This window comes from Eulemur rufifrons, chromosome 15, assembly GCF_041146395.1.
Source record: "Eulemur rufifrons isolate Redbay chromosome 15, OSU_ERuf_1, whole genome shotgun sequence".
NCBI classification, from domain to species: Eukaryota; Metazoa; Chordata; class Mammalia; order Primates; family Lemuridae; genus Eulemur; species Eulemur rufifrons.
The window spans coordinates 2,660,254-2,676,459 of NC_090997.1; the positions used below are offsets into that span (position 1 = coordinate 2,660,254).

The 16,206-nt window shown below is 56.4% G+C and overlaps 1 protein-coding gene across 10 annotated transcripts; it reads right to left on the minus strand.

Moving 5' to 3' along the window:
* Positions 1–253: 253 nt before the first annotated feature.
* On the minus strand, positions 254–16,206 carry EHMT2 (euchromatic histone lysine methyltransferase 2). Of its 10 annotated transcripts, none has more exons than XM_069488973.1 (28): positions 16,144–16,206; positions 15,434–15,497; positions 15,122–15,340; positions 14,770–15,023; positions 12,658–12,742; positions 12,530–12,570; positions 12,240–12,395; positions 10,313–10,447; positions 10,089–10,203; positions 9,830–9,931; positions 9,463–9,611; positions 9,229–9,372; positions 8,908–9,143; positions 8,648–8,830; positions 8,473–8,555; positions 7,905–8,011; positions 7,700–7,822; positions 7,502–7,603; positions 5,770–5,874; positions 5,496–5,650; positions 5,244–5,411; positions 3,999–4,143; positions 3,560–3,637; positions 3,070–3,185; positions 2,890–2,976; positions 1,480–1,558; positions 1,143–1,318; positions 254–757 (listed from the first exon to the last, which is right to left on the minus strand). In XM_069488973.1, exons 1-28 carry the CDS (start codon positions 16,183–16,185, stop codon positions 577–579), a joined length of 3,630 nt encoding a protein of 1,209 aa, XP_069345074.1. In that variant the 5' UTR covers positions 16,186–16,206; the 3' UTR covers positions 254–576. The 10 variants fall into 10 exon arrangements, with proteins under 10 accessions (XP_069345074.1, XP_069345079.1, XP_069345077.1 ...); XM_069488974.1 differs by having other exon boundaries at positions 268–757; positions 5,752–5,874; positions 16,144–16,185; XM_069488978.1 differs by lacking the exon at positions 9,830–9,931.

Below are 16,206 nucleotides of genomic sequence, written 5' to 3' on the forward strand. Positions count from 1 at the left end.
GGCACTCTGATAAGAAAATGCTCCCTAACCTCACAAACTACCTCAACTGTGGCACACTCCCCACCCCCAAAGATTAAGTATCGAAATTTGCCTTTATTTAAGCCCCTGACCAGCCCCTGCCGCACATGGTCGCTCACAGCCCTCCTCCTGCCAGGCAGCTGTCCACAGCAGCCACACCTGCCCCGCTCTGGCCCTTGGACCCACGTTCCCTCTGGCTGTTGCTTCTTCCCCACCCCACACCACAGTCACCCAGTTTATTACCAAACCCAACATTTATTGAGAACCAAAGAAACCCGTTGATATAGAGGCCCGATTTCAATTCATCAAACTTCGGCTGAAGGTAGGGGGCAGGTGGTGGCCAGCCCTGAAGTCGCCCTCCCAGGGAGGAGCCAGCTCTGGGAGAGAGGGGCTGTCAGACCTCCAGGGCCTGGCTGGGGTCTCTGGTTAAGGAATGTGTGAAGGGGTGGTGGGGAGAGAAGACGGCGGCACCCCCAGGCGTGGGCTGTGGGCAGCACGTGGAGGAGGGTGCTGAGCCGGTGGCCATCCAGGCTGGGACAGGGAGCCTGTGGTCTGTTCTCAGGTGTTGACTGGGGCTAGCGAGCCGAGCTCGGGCAGCAGCTCGGGGTGGGGGTCCAGGCGGGCCAGGCGGCTCTGTTCCAGGGCAATGGCTTCAGCTGAATGCTTGCACTTCTCAGAGCCACACTGGCAGGTGAAGTATTTGCTTTTGATGTCCCAGAAGCGGTCGCCATAGTCAAACCTGCCAGGAGCACAGGAGCTTGTGGGACCTGTACTCAGTCGCCCGAAGCCCACCCAGAGACCCTGTGGATCCCACTGCCTAGGAAGGACGCAGGCACCCATCCCCATCTTCTCCAGATGGGTTCTAAGCCCTCATATAACATGTTCCATGAACTTGCAGCATCAACATCGCCCGGTAACGTCTCAGACGCCTGGCCCCATCCCAAACCTATTGAATCAGAATTTCACAGAGCAGCCCAGGACTCTTCACTGCAACACACCTCCCAGGGGACTTTTACGTACACTGAACAGAGAAGCTCGCTCTGATCCATGCTTGGAAACCAGGCACTCTCCAGCCCTCAGGTACCACGTGTCTCCTACCCCTGGCAGAGCCCCTGGAGTCTCACCCTAGCTCCTCCCCAGTCCGGATGTCTCGGGAACTGAAGAAGGCGATGCGTGGAAATCGCAGGTCTTGGTGCAGCATGAAGACCCGGACAGGAATGATGTTGGGGTCACACAGGTGGTTGATGAAGCGGCTGATGTTGCCGTAGTAACGGGCATCAATGCAGTACACCTCTCCGTCCTGAGGGCGGGGCGTCACTCTTCATGTCCACCCTGCCCTGCCCGGCTGGCCAACCTCCCCACTCTGACCAGTCCCTCCTCCCAGGTTTCCATCTGCTGACTTCCCAGGGGGCTCCAGAAACCCAGCCACTGGGAGCAGGGGGAAGGGGGATCCCTGCCCACCTTGTTGTCTAGGTCAAAGAGGTAAGAATCATCCTCTCTCACATCAGCCTCGGCATCGGAGATCAGCTCCCCGACATACCTGTGAGATAGGAAGTGATGCTCTGCAGGTGAGCAAGGTCTCTCCTCACAAGCCCCTGGGACCCTCCTCCGCTACTGGTCAACAGCTCTGTCGCTGTCCATGAACCTCCCAGACCCCAGGGCATAGTGGGCCCAGAGGAGATCAGGAGGGGGGCACATGGAGACACAGGCACGTGAGGGACAACATGGCCCAATCCTGCCAACTGGGGTCCCCCTGCCAGCTGGAGCGACAGGCAGGGCTGGCAGGTGTGGGCGAGGGAAGACCGGGGGAAGCGGTGGTGGGCAGGTTAAAGGGCAGCATTCCAGCCTCAACGCCAAGCCTGTGTGGTTAAGGGGACTGACGTCTAGGGGCAGTTGGCTTGGGTGGGGACATTTGTTTGGGTTTACACACAGGCAGGTTTGTGTACTAGGAGCCCACCGGTGGGGACGGTGCCGCAGGGCTGAAGGACAGGAGGGGCCAGGGCTGCAGGAAGAGCCAGAGCCACAGGAGCGACGAGAAGCTCAGGGCATGAGTCAGGGCTGGGGACACCCACATCTGGACAGCAGTGGGGGAAGAGGAGCCAGTTGTCTAAGGGGGTGAGCAGAAGCCAGGAGAATGAAGACCAAGACACACGGAGCAGGAGCTGGGGCGGGCGTGACCGAGGACAGGCAGCGTCAGCAGACTGGGGGCAGAGGCTGATTTTGGCAGGGACAGGCAGTGAGTAGATGGTGGGGAAGCTGAGGCTCAGCAGGAAGGGGCCACTTGTCCAACAAGTTGAGAGATGACATGGTGGAGAGAAGAGAAACTAGAGGGCCCCTTGGACAGGAAAATGGGGCTAAAGGGCTGGTCTGTTTTTTAAAGGCGAAAGGAGAGCTGGGTGAGTTTGAGGGCCATGGGGTAGGAGCCAGGAGAAAGGGGGAGATTACAGATGCTGGGCAGAGAAAGGACTGACGGAGAGGGACAGGCCTTGCAGGTGGACAGAAAGGTAACTGTTGTCGCCTCCATTTCACAGAGAAGAAAAATAAGGCTCAAAGAGGTCAAGTAACTTGGCCAGGACACCCAGCAGCGGAGCAAGGCTCAAACCCAGGCCTGTCTCCAAGACTGGTGCTTCCCCGGAAAGTAAGGGTGGGGAGGGTGCACGGCTCGGAAACACGCGGAGATGGGGGAGGGGAGACAGGCTCTGTGGTCTGGGCGGTGGAGGTAGGTGGGGTCCTCGGCTGTACGGGTGCGGGTCAGAGGAGGCTGGCGGGAGAGTGGGCAGGAGAGACAAGACTCAGGAGGCCTGGGGGTCAGTGGTAGCTGTGTGCCCCTCTCCCCAGGTGGCAAGGCACCCCCCCCACCCCGCAACTTACTCGCAGATGAAGGTCCCCTGGGGGATGGTCTGCAGGGCGCGGACCCCCCAGCCCATCTTGGCTGTTCTGTAGAGCTGCAGCCGAACCCTGGGGGAGGGAGAGAGGATGCCGTTGGATGCAGGCCCTGGAAAAGCCCCAGGGGAAGGGCAGGGTGGCGGGCCTGCAGGGACAGGGCCTCACTTGATGCCGCTCTGCACCACACGGTTCTTGCAGTTTCTCCAGCAGGAGCAAGCCTGGTTACACTCGAAAATCAGGGGGGGCTCAATCTTGTTAAATTCCTGCAGCAGCCGCCCGTCCTGGGGTGTGGAGGGAGAGGAGGACAGTGATTTCTCTGGCGGGGGGTATCTTAGCTGCCCAGAAACCCCAGGACTCTACAGAAAAATCCACTGTTGACTCCAACACAGAGACAAGGAGGATGGGGTGGGGGTGGGGCACGTAAGCTCTGAGATCAGGGAACAGGAAACACATGACCATCACTCTTGATTTGCATAGACCTGGGCACAGGCTCATCGCTGTCCTGGCAGCATCCCAGAAATCCCTAAGTCTTCCCTGTCTTCTCTGTCACTTCCTCCATAGGGCAGGAGGTGAGGAAAGGTCCCAGGGAGTTGGCGTGGGGCCCGCTGCTCTGAAGGAGTGGCCAAGCATCACTGGCCAGGCGAGGGGCACGTACCTTGTCATACCAGCACCGGATGCTGAGCTGGCCGCACAGGCAGTTGGAGCTGGAGCAGTCGTCCACACACGTGCAGTGCTGGGGCAGGGAGGCAGAACGTCAGCTCGACCCCCAGAATTGGTCTTGGCTCAACTCTCGGGCTCCCCGAACCCCCAACCACTGTCCTTCCTTGGGTCCATGTTTCAGGACAATGGGTGGTGATGGTCCCAAAGTGAGAGGAAATCAATTTATGTTGCTGATGGGGGTGTCCCAGGGCTACCATGAGCTCATATGATACCTTAACATGACCCAGAAAAGGGACTGTTTCCCCTGGGTGGATGCAACCCCTTGCCAGGACTCCCTCTCAGCGCCCGTCCCCTTGGCCAGATGCCCCTGCTGGTCCACGACTTTCCCAACTGTACGTGGCAGCTCTTTTGGGAAGGCCCAAGGCCCCCCTCACCTGCAGGTGGGTGATGTTGCGGTCGATGTTCATGGTGGACGTCTCGCAGTTCTCGGAGATATACTTGTAATCCTCGGGGCAGGGCTCCCCGTCCACACCGTTGACACAGGGAATGGGCACATTCTCATAGCCCCGAGCCACATCCCTAAAGAAGAGGGGGAGTCTCGGTTGGGGAGCTAGAGCAGGGGTGAGGGGCTCCCCTAGATACAAGGAGAGAGCTGGGGAGGTGCCTGGGCACGGGGAAGGGACAGGACTCAGGGGAGTCAGGTTGCCAGATAAAACGCAGGACAGCCAGTTATATTTGAATTTTAATAAACAAGAAATGGGCCGGGCGCGGTGGCTCATGCCTGTAATCCTAGCACTCTGGGAGGCCGAGGCGGGTGGATCGCTCGAGGTCAGGAGTTCGAGACCAGCCTGAGCAAGAGCAAGACACCGTCTCTACTAAAAATAGAAAGAAATTATCTGGCCAACTAAAATATATATATATAAAAAAAAAATTAGCCGGGCATGGTGGCGCATGCCTGTAGTCCCAGCTACTCGGGAGGCTGAGGCAGGAGGATCGCTTAAGCCCAGGAGTTTGAGGTTGCTGTGAGCTAGACTGACACCATGGCACTCACTCTAGCCCGGGCAACAAAGCAAGACTCTGTCTCAAAAATAAATAAATAAACAAGAAATGACTTTTCAGTATATGTATGTCCCCATTCTTTTTTCTTTTTTTGAGACACAGTCTCACTCTGTTGCCCGGGCTAGAGTGCCGTGGCGTCAGCTCACAGCAACCTCAAACTCCTGGGCTCAAGCGATCCTCCTGGCTCAGCCTCCCAAGCAGCTGGGACCACATGCACGTGCCACTACACTTGGCTAATTTCTCTATTTTTTGTAGAGTCGGGGTCTCGCTCTTGCTCAGATTGGTCTGAACTCCTGGCCTCAAGTGATTCTCCTGCTTCGGCCTCCCAGAGTGCTAGGATTACAGGTGTGGGCCACCGCACCCAGCGGCACTAGACATTCTTACATGAAAACAGTACGCTTTATTCATCTGAAATGCCAGTTAACTGGGTGTCTGTCTTCTATTTTTATTTGCTGCATCTGGCAATCCTAGTGGGGAGAGGGGCTGGGTGGTTCTGGGGACTCAGTGGGGCATGCGGAGGGTTTGGGGGATATTATGGGGCTGTATGAGACGGGGGGGGGGGCAGGTGGCAGTTCTGGGTTTGGGGGGCGATGGGGGGTGGAGGTGGGTGCAAATCTCACCGGCAGATGATCTTCTCAGTGCGGATAGCTCGATTTCCCACCCCGAGCCGCAGCTTGCGGTTGAGCTGGAGCGCAAACCACACGTCGGAGCGCTCGGGAGTCAGGTCCCACGCCGTGTCTCCCTCCTTGTTCCGCAGCTCAGGGTTGGCGCCACGTGACAGGAACAACCTGGGCAGGGGACAGGCCACCCACGTGTGGGGTCTGGGGCTGTGAGAGGTGGGGAAAGGGCCGTGGGGTGGGGTGTGGGCTCACAGCACGCAGTCGTGGTAGCTCTCCCGGGCCGCGATGTGCAGGGGCGTGTCCCCATGGTAGTTGACGGCATGGAGGTCACAGCGGGCATTCAGGAGGACCTCAGCGATGGCAGCGCTGCCAGTGAAGGAGGCCCAGTGTAGGCAGATGTTTTCCTCCTGCGGAGGTGGGGAGGGATGGGGTGCAGGCAGCTAAGCCCTTGGATCCAGCCTCCCCCCTTGCTCGGGGGCCTGGGGCTGTCCCCACCTCCTCCCCACGCATCCAAGTTCCCACTCACGTTGTCAGTGAGGGTGACGTCGGCACCCCGTGTCAGCAGCATGCGGATCACCTCAATGTGCTTGTGTTCCGCGGCCCAGATGATGGGCGTCCACCCCCCGCTGTCCTGTGGGTGGGAAGGGGGTGACGGAGGGAGGGCAGGCAGCTGGCCCTGCTCACCGAAGCGGCACACGGTCAAGGGCACACGTCTGGAGCCAGACGTGGAGCGTGACTCCTGGCTCCACCACCCACAAGCTGTGGGACCCTGGGCAAGCCACCTAATGTCTCTGGGTCTCATTTCCCTCATCTATAAAACAGGACTAAATAGTGCCTATTGGCTCCAGGCTGTGGAGAGAACGAGAATGCGGAGGTAATCTAAAAAATGCAGCCAGGTGTTTCCTTACATCTGAGGAAAAAGAAAAAAAAAAATACTAAGCAGCTGGGTGCAGTGGCTCACACCTGTAATCCTAGTATTTTGGGAGGCTGAGGTGGGAGGATCGAGTGAGGCCAGGAGTTCAAGACCAGCCTGAGCAACATAGTGAGGCTCTGTGTTTAAAAAAAAAAATTTAGCGGGGTGTGGTGGCATGTACCTGTTGAGTCCCTAAACTCTAGCCTGGGCAACAGAGTGAGGCCTTGTTGTAAAAAACAAAACAAAACAAAACAAAAAGTAAAACACAGAAAATGAAGAAATAAATAAAAACCACAGGCTGGCTGTGGTGGCTCACGCCTGTAATCCTAGCACTCTGGGAGGCCGAGGCGGGAGGATCACTTGAGGTCAGGAGTTCGAGACCAGCCTGAGCAAGAGTGAGACTCGGTCTCTACCAAAAATAGAAGAAAGTAGCCGGGCATGGTGGTGCATGCCTGTAGTCCTAGTCACTCGGGAGGCTGAGGCAGGAGGATTGCTTGGGCCCAGGAGTTTGAGGTTGCAGAAGCTGTGATGATACCACAGCACTCTACCCAGGATAATAGAGAGAGACTGTCTCCAAAAAAAAAAAAAAAAAAAAAAAAAAAAAAAAAAATCCAGAGAGGGCTGGGTGCTGTGGTGTACACTTGGGAGGTTGAAGCAGGAGGATGGCCTGGGCCCAGGATTTCAAGGCTGCAGTATGCTCTGATCACGCCTGTGAATTGCCACTGCACTCCAGCCTGGGCAACACAGCAAGACCTCTGTCTCTTAAAAATACAAAACAAAAAACCACATTTACTAAATCTGCCTATTCAAAAGTCCTAGGTGCAGTGGCAACCCCATAGCAATAAACACTGCAGGGCACACAGATCACACACTGTAAAAAGTGTTTCCCATGTAAAGGAGCAAGGGTTTCCTAGAGAAATGGTAGATTCTGAGTGTGGGGCAGGAAATGTGCTGAAAGACCAAGAGACTCTCAAAGGCCACAGGGTCCTACTACAAGGGGCTTCTCCCGGACAAAGACGGAACAATTCAAAGACCAAAAAGAATGTCAGTAACAGAGTAAAACACGTACAACCTATGAAAACCCAAGAGTTAATGAAAAAGCCTCTGTGGACACTTTCAGAGATTGAGGCAGGAACCAATTATTCTGCAAATTGATAAAGAGAAAGAAGCGAGAATAAGAAAACAGTGAGGAGAAATACAGATGAAGAAGGAAGGCGGGGACAGGAGGGGTGTGACACAGAGAGAAAGGGTCAGGGATCAGATAAGGAGAAAGGGGACCCCAGGCCTGGGGCCGGGCCGTGCAACCCAGGTGCCAGGGACCCAGGGGAGCTGCCTGGGCGCTGACCTGGGCGTTGACGTCCACCTGTCCTGTGCCGAGCAGCAGGTTGACCATCTCTAAGTTCCCGATTTTGGCCGCATGGTGGAGACAGGTGGAGCCATCCTCCTCCTGAGGAGACACGGGTAGATAAGCCCTCTGGCCGCCACCCCAAAGCTGGTCCCTGACTCCCGGGGCCACTCCCTGCTGCCTGCCCGGCTGACGCACCTTGCTGTAGACGCAGCCGCCACGCTGCACCATGTAGCGGGCCACCTCCAGGTGGTTGTTCACCACGGCCTCCATCAGCGGCGTCCGTTGCTGCTTGTCCACTGCATTGATGTTGGCTCCAGCCTGTGAGGAGGGCAGGAGGGCTGGCACCAGGGAGGCGCTGGGCAGGGGAGGGGTCCGAGGCAGAGGGCCGGCCCGTGCTGACCTGCAGCAGCACGTGGCAGATCTCCACGGAGCCCTTCTGGGCAGCCGCGTGCAGGGGCGTGCGCTTGCTCTGCTGGTCGCTCTGGAAGTTGGGGTCCAGGTTGTCCACTGCGGGGAGAGCCCGCCACACCGGGAGAGGGAGGGATAAGCGGTAAGCAAGCTAGGGGGTGGGTGGCACTTCCTCCAGTAAGGCTTCTCAGGGCCCCAACCAGGTCAGGAGCCCCTCTTGGGCATCCTCTGTGCTCGCCTCCACCATGGCACTGGTCGGAGGGCGGGGCTCCAGAGCACCAGCTCTGCCTGGGCTCAAAGCCGGCCCTGCCACGCACCGCCACTCAACCTCCTTGTGCCTTTGTGCAGGGAAGGCCTCAGTGGGTTAATGTGTGTGAGCACTCAGAACAGTACCCGGCACCTACGAGTCACCACCGTCCCCACGGTCACAGGCTATGTGTGCCTTTCTCTCGCCACACTAAGTCCTTCAGGACAAGGACTGTACTCCTGGCCCTGAGCCCCGTGCCTGGCATACAGTCGGTGCTCAGCCAAGGTGTGCTGGAGGAAGGAGAGGCACTCACACAGCATCAGGATCACCTTCTGCAGCTCCCCCTGCTTCACTGACAGGTACAGCTGCCGGGGGTGGAAACGGAGCTTCTTCCGCCTGCCATAGGAGGGAGGGGGGGAGGCGGCGCTCAGATTCCAGCCTCAGCCTCAGCCCCGCTCCGCCGTGCCTGAGAGCAGCCCCTCGCTCACCTCTCTGACTCCTGGATGACCAGGGCCTTTTCCAGGGCCTCCCGGCCCGGCCCCAGCGGCAGCCCCACGGCTGAGAGGCAGCCCCCATTAGGCAGGGTCAGGGATGGCCCCGAGCTGTCGATGGTGTCGGTCAGGGGGTCACACGGTGGGCGCCGGGGCTCCCCGTGCCCTCGCATCCGGGCGCTGTGGGAGAAGGTGCTGATGTCTGGGGGAGACAGGAATGGGGCAGGAAACAGACAGAAGACAAGGGGGGCCCGTACCTGGGCTGGGAAGTGTCTGCTCTCCCAGGGGCGTCCTGTGCCAGTGGTGGGGGCGCAGGGGCTGCAGTGCCGGCTGGTGGGGTTACCCCATCACCCCGGGGGATGGTCACCTCCTGGGCCTCGGAAGCATCTTCCCCACAGTGGGGACAAAAGACCATGCCATTCAGCTGGGACACACAGGCCTTATGGAAGCGGTGGGCCACACGGAAGTCAGGGTGGCACTCCAGGAAGGTGCCCTGGGGGCAGGGAAAGGACACGGTCAGGCTCGCAGGGCCTCCTGCCCTATGGGGAACGCCACCCCCTGCCCCACTGGTGACTCACTGCTGTGCAGAAGTAGCCGCAGCCTGGGCAGCAGTGGTGTTTGACCATGCGGGCGCGGTGGGTCTCACAGAGCACCATCAGGGCCACACGGCTGGATGGCCTCATGGTCTCCCGCTTAAGGATCGCGGTGTTGCAGCCCAACAGCTGCAGGCAGTGAGGATGGGCAGGAAGAGAGGGTGAGGCTGGGGCCCAGGGCTGGACCCCCTGCTCATCTCCCACCAGCCCACGGCCCACCTCTCCGTCCACGCTCTCGGTGGCCATGCACTTGTGCCCCGCTCTCTCGCTGATGCGGTCGATCTTGGGTGCCTCCATGCGGCAGCTGCAGAGCGGCAACTCCTCAAACCCCCGCTCTGTCTCCAGCGAAGACGTGTCATTGGACACCCCTTGGATGGAGGAAAAAGCAAGCTGAAGAGGGCTCTGCCCCTCACCTACTGGATCCCTGGCAGCTCTTCTCACTCCCGCCCCACCTCTCCCTCCACGCTCCAGAACCCCCAAAGCCTGGTACAGACACCCTGGCTCTGGCAGTGTTCCCCTCCTCCCCTTTCCCTCCTGCCCTGAGGGCGCCCCCTAGTGGCTCCCTGTCCCAGCAATCGGCAATTACCAGCGTGGTTGGGGGACAGGGTCCCCTCGCTGGGCAGCTCCAGGGACCCCAGAGGGACCTCCATGTACTCACTGGGGCCTGAGGAGCCCACACCATTCACTCCTGACACAGAGACAGAGAGGGTGAGAGTGCGAGCTCACAGGTGCCTGGACGAGTGGGTACATGCGGGTGGACATGCGTGAGCGTGTGTGTACGTGCGCGCTCTCCGGGCTAGGAGGGGACTCCATAAAGGGACGCAAAAACAGAGGCGCCTCCTCACCTCGAGGCTCCTTGGCCCGTGGAGGCTCCCGCTTCCGCCGTTTCCGAGAAGGCTTCACCCACGGGCTGTCCTTCCGCCATTTCTTCTTGGCCTTGCGCCGGCCACTGGAACCACTCTGAAGAGGAAGAGGGTTAGGGACCTCGCCCCGCCCCCAGCCATCCCTCCAGGACTCAGACCTCCAGCCCCACAGGCCCCACTCCTCTGGAGATGCCACCCACTCTCACCCGATCTGACTGATTCCCTGACTCCTCATCTTCCTCTTCTTCTTCCTCCTCTTCTTCCTCTTCCTCCTCCTCTTCTTCTTCTTCCTCTTCTTCCTCCTCTTCACTCAGTTGTTCAGCCAGAGCTTCAACTTCAGACTGAGAGAGACAGAGCAGGACATATCCAACCCCCAGGACTCAATGACATAAATAAAGGAAAAAAACCACCACCACCACCACCACCGCCGCCGCCACCACCACAGCCACCCAGGTGTGGCTCCCTGTAGAAGGTAAGTGTGGGCAGCAAAGGAGGCAAAGGGCAGGGTAAAGAGAGGATGTGTGGAACATTAGACAGCAGTGAAAAGGTGCTGAAGCTACAACAGTGTATATGGGTCTTGGCAACACAATATTAAATAAAAAAAGTTGCGGAAGATAAACATATAGTTCAATGCCCATTTTATGAGGTTCACAGATAGGCAAGACTACCAATGGCTGCTAAAAACACTAGATGAAAAGCTAATGAGGAACTTTATAACGAAGGCATCAGGCTGACATCACCTAAACCCACTGGTTAATTTTCATGTCACCAATAAGAATGACCAGACGCTCTTCGCGTCCTAACGTGATGCCATCCGAAGCACACATACCCACTGCCAAGTCTTCTTGGAACCTGAAGCTGATCATGCTTCTAGATCTATCAGTTCACAGGAAATACTGGGCAGAGAGGAATGTGTCACTCCCCACCCAATCAGCCAACTTCTGAATATGAGAAATTCTGTAGGGCAACTGACCTGGATTCTTCAACAAATAAATAGGGAGGAAAAATATTTTTAGAAGACAGGGAAACCTAAATACCAAAAGAGTCCTAAGACATGTGTCAATCAAATCAACCTGTGGACCTCATTTGGATTTGATAAAAAGCCATTCATGAACAATTGAGGAAGTGTGAAGACTGACAGGTTATTACATGGTATTAGGAAGTACTTTCTAGGTGTGAAAATAGTAACGCAGTGATGTTAAAAAGAGATCTTATATTTAGAGATATGTATGGAAACATTTCTAGGTAAAATGATACGTATGTCTGGGATTTGCTTTAGAACAGTCCAGCAAGGGTGGGTGTAAGCATACAGATGGGTCAAGACCAGATGTGGATTAACACCCGTTGGAGCTGGGTGATAGGTACATGGGAGCTCGCTGTTCTACTCTTGCATGGACATCTGAAAGTGTCCCTGATAAAGCGTTAAATAAAAAGCAAAACCAGGCCGGGCGCAGTGGCTCATGCCTGTAATCCTAGCACTCTGGGAGGACGAGGCAGGCGGATCGTTTGAGCTCAGGAGTTCAAGACCAGCCTGAGCAAGATCGAGACACCATGTCTACTAAAAACAGAAAAATTAGCCAGATGTGGTGGCGCACACCTGTAGTCCCAGCTACTCGGGAGGCTGAGGCAGGAGGATCGCTTGAGCCCAGGAGTTTGAGGTTGCTGTGAGCTAGGCTGACGCCATGGCGCTCTAGCCCGGGAAACAGAGCGAGACTCTGTCTCAACAACAACAACAGCAAAAAAAAAAAAAAAAAGCAAAACCAGCAAGACTAAACATTACACTGCAGACAAATATATGAGATAAAACCAAACAAAGGGCAAGGGAGTAAGCAAGCAAACAACAAATAAACAACAAAATGAGATGCTTTTGAATTTTATATATATGGCATAATGTATGTTTTTTAAAAAAAGAGACAATAAATCCAAAGTGGCTGGGCCATGGCCATCTCTGTGGACAGGGACAAAGAATGGAATGGGTGGGAGCGCACACTGGCAACAAGTCCCAGACAGCACAGGGCAGGGAATTAGTGGGTGTTCAGAAGACAGGAAAGAAAGAGAAAAAGGCAGGGAACAGGGAAGGCTGGAGAGCCCGGGCCTGGGAGAGGGCTGACAGGAGGGCAGGCCGGCCCTCACCTTGCTGTCAGAGTCCACGCGCTCATCCACAGAGTAGGAATCGTAGTAGAGGCTGAAGTCGTCACCTACCACTGTCTCCCACTCCTCTAGGGGCCCGGGGTCCCCCTTCTGCACGGTCACTTCTCCTGAACCCCGGGCAGAACCCAACTCCTCCGACTAGAAAAAGATGAGAAAAATTGAGGCCGCCGGCACCCATTTTCACCCATTCCTCTGGAGAGCAGGATGCGGGCCCAGGGCCTGGGCTCCCTGGGAGCAGCCCCCGGGGGAGAGGCCCTGCCCCGCAGGCTCACCAGTCCAGCTCCCGAGTTCAGCTTCCTCCTTTTGGCCATGTCTGCAAGGAGAGAAAGGAATGAGGCCTGTACTCTAAGCCCTCAGGATAGACCACAACAAGCCACAGGGCATGAGAGGTGGGACTGACCTGAGGTCACCTTCCCCAGCGAGTGGACGTCATCACTCATGCGGAAATGCTGCACTTCAGGGGGCCGCTTCTCGGGGACTGGGGGCTGGGGGCCAAGAGGGAGCACACTTAGGGTCAGAGAGCACCTACAGTGCTTAGCCTGGAGCCCCAAGTGGAGGTGAGGTGGTGAGCCACACCCTCAAAAATGCCATCTGAAGCTCCAGTAACCAGAAAGCAGCAGTAAGAACACCTGCTGTTTCCCCACAGGAAGCGTGTCAAGCATGCCCCACACCTAACACTCACTCATCTTCGCACCCATGCAGAGAACGTTGTTTTCTCATCCATTTTACAGATAAGAAAACAAACTCAGCAAAGCTGAAGGACCTTCGTATGCCAACGTTGTCGTAGCAGCGCTATTCACAATAGCTACAACGTGGAGCCATCCAAGTGCCACTGATGAATCAATAAGCAAAACGTGGTACATACACACAATGGAATATTATTCAGCTATGAAAAGGAAACTCTGACGTGCTACAGGGATAAACCTCGGAGACATTATGCTATGCAGAATAAGCCAGTCACACAAAGACAAACACTGTATGATTCCACTTCTATGAGGTGCTTAAAGTAGTCAAATTCAGAGATGCAAAGAAAAGGTCATCGCCAGGGACTGGGGGTTGGGGGGAAGGGGAATGAAGAGTTATTGTTTAATAGGTACAGCGCGTCAGTTTAAAAGATGAAAAGGCTCTGGAGATTGATGGTTATACAACATTATGACAGTATTTAATACCACTATCCAGTATACTTTTTTTTTCTGGAAACAGGGTTTCACTCTGTTGCCCAAGCTGGAGTGCAGTGGCGTCATCATAGCTCACAGCAACTTCAAACTCCTGAGCTCAAGCGATCCTCCTGCCTCAGCCTCCCAAGTAGCTGGGACTACAGGCCTGTGCCACCACATCTGGCTAATATTCCTATTTTTTGTAGAGATGGGGTCTTACTCTTGCTCAGGCTGGTCTCAAACTCCTGGCCTCAAGTGATCCTCCCACCTCGGCCTCTCAAAGTGCTAGGATTACAGGCGTGAGCCACTGTGCCCGGCCCTAAACTGTCCATTTAAAAATGGCTTAGATGGTAAATTTTATGTTACTAGTAGCCCCCACTTACCTGTAGTTTCTCAGTGATGCTGGTGTATCATTATACTTGTGCTATTTTATCATTAGTTATTGCTATTAATTTCTTACTGTACCTAATTTATAAATGAAACTTTACCATGAGAAAAAAACACAGCTGAGTAGTCTGAGCTATGTGAGATGCAAGTGCCCACCCCCACTCAGGCAACTGTTTAAAGGTCTTTTGTTCCTGCTAGCTGTGCTATCTCATCCTTTATCTTCAAGTTCCCAAAATTTGTGATACAAAGAACAATGTATAGCCAATCAACAGCTTACGTTATTTTAATGTAAATTATCGGCAAACAACTTAGGAACCGCCTCTCCTTTTCCTTTAGAAACCTATCTGTAACTGCAGCAGGGAGTGGAAGTTGCCCTATGACCTAACTTGCTCCTGGGTTGCAGTCCTCAAACTTGACCCAGATGAACCCTCTACTTATATTAAGTTTGCCTCAGTTTTTCCTTTAGGTCCACAATAGGTATGACACCAAGAGCCCTAAAACCTTGTCAGGGATTCTGGGTCTTTGTCACTCCCCTCCTCTGTCATTTCCTTCCCTGTTTGGATTGCCAGCAAAAACTTTACAGATGGAGCAGAGGCAGTTTCAAAGAAAGGATGAAAAAACTCCCCCAGGGCTTGCTTGGAAGTAGAAAGGAAGAGTGGTTTGAAATTCCTTCACTTAGTCATTATTATAAGAGTAACTAAGACATAACTATATGATTAACTCTTTAACATCTGTAACTTCTACTTTCACCACCTCTACCCCAAGAATGTAAACTCCAGGAAGACAGGACCCTACCTGTTGGTTCACAGATTAAGGCCAGCCTGATACCTGACACATAGCATCCCCCTGGTTAAACATGTGAAGGTGTGAACGGATTAGAAGAGGCCAGAAGTTAAACTGTAAAAAAGCCCACCAGGGGTTTATGTTTGATTACCTCAATCTCTCCCACCCCACTCCCTAATCCTCACCTGTCCATTTCCTGGTTTGGACATGGTTTTCCGGGCTCGGTGGACCTTGGGCTGCCCCTCTGGGCCGGTGGTGGCTGGAGGGGGTTCAGGCCCTGCTGATGCAGTTCCCTGGGCCCCAGGCATACTCAGCAGCCTCATAGCCAAACTCTGGACTGATGGAGGTGATTTTCCGGCCCCTGTCATTGACATCTTGGCCCGGCTAGGACAGGCACCCCCCTTGCTGGGGGAAGAAGGGAATGACTTTGTGGCATGGCCTAGAAAACAGACAAGCAGGCAGGCAGAAGGCAAGATAAGAAGGAAGGTGAAGTCAGAAGACTCCCCCGCCACATCCCCAGACTCCCCCGCCTCTCACCCAGCAGGATCCGGCCTCCATGGAGGTCCCCATCTCCCTCGAGAGTCTCAGGTTCATCTCCAATGAGCGGTATAGGCCCTACAGGGGTGTCAGCCCCCTCATCGCCAACGGTGACAGTGACAGAAGCTGGAGATGAGGGTCCAGCAGGCTCCAGGGAGTCAGGGTTGGCCTTGGGCAGGGTCTCCTCAGTACGAGGGTTGTCCCCCAAAGAGCCATGAACTGTAGAAGAGAAAAAGTTCAGGATTACAGGCTCAGAGGATCCCGCATTAGGGGAGGTGAAGGTCCAAATGGGTCTGTTTCTGCTGCACTCACCTCTCTCGGGGGCTCCTCTGGTCTCCTCCAGCAGCAGAGCCCCCATCTCAGCGGGGGCCTCCCCCTGGGAGGGGAGACAAGGAACAGAAGGGCTGGTCAGCCCAGTAGGGAGTTGGGGGGCCCAGGATGCCTGGGCCCTGGGAAGAGAGAGTAGGCTCCGGGGCCTACCTCTTCCTCTGTGGGGGCCCCCCCTTCCGCGGCCTCGGCTGCCTGGAGGGGCCGCACGACCCCTCCCCCGGGCTCGCATCAGCCCCCTCCCTCTTGGTAGACCCCGCATCTCTGAGGCCGAGAGGAGAGGAGGGGGAGGGGGCGGGGCCTCTGCGCCCCGGCCCCGCCCCCTCCTCCCGGCTCCACGCGCCGCTCCCCCTTTGTCCCCCAGGCCGCGGGGACCCCGGGCACCAACCCCTCCAGCACCCGCTACCCCCCAGCCCGGTGGACGGCCCCTCGTGCCCCTTGCGCGTGATCCTGGGGCCCCGGCGCCCGCCACCCACTCAGGGGCAGCTGGCGGCTGCACGCGCGCCTCCGTGCCCACTCCCCCCACCTCCCACCCCCTGGTCCCCTCATCCGCCCCCGGTGCTGGCCCCCCGGATTGCTGCAAGTCCCGCCCGGGCCCCCCGGCCCCGTTGCACCCCCGGAGCATTGCACGGGTGCGCGCTTCCCCCGGGCGCGCGCGCGGGCATGCACCCGCCTCTCCCCCTCCCCTTCCGCACCTCGGCGGCCGCCGCCGCTGCAGCTCCCGCCGCCGCCGCCATCGCCGCTTGCGCGGGGGGCCG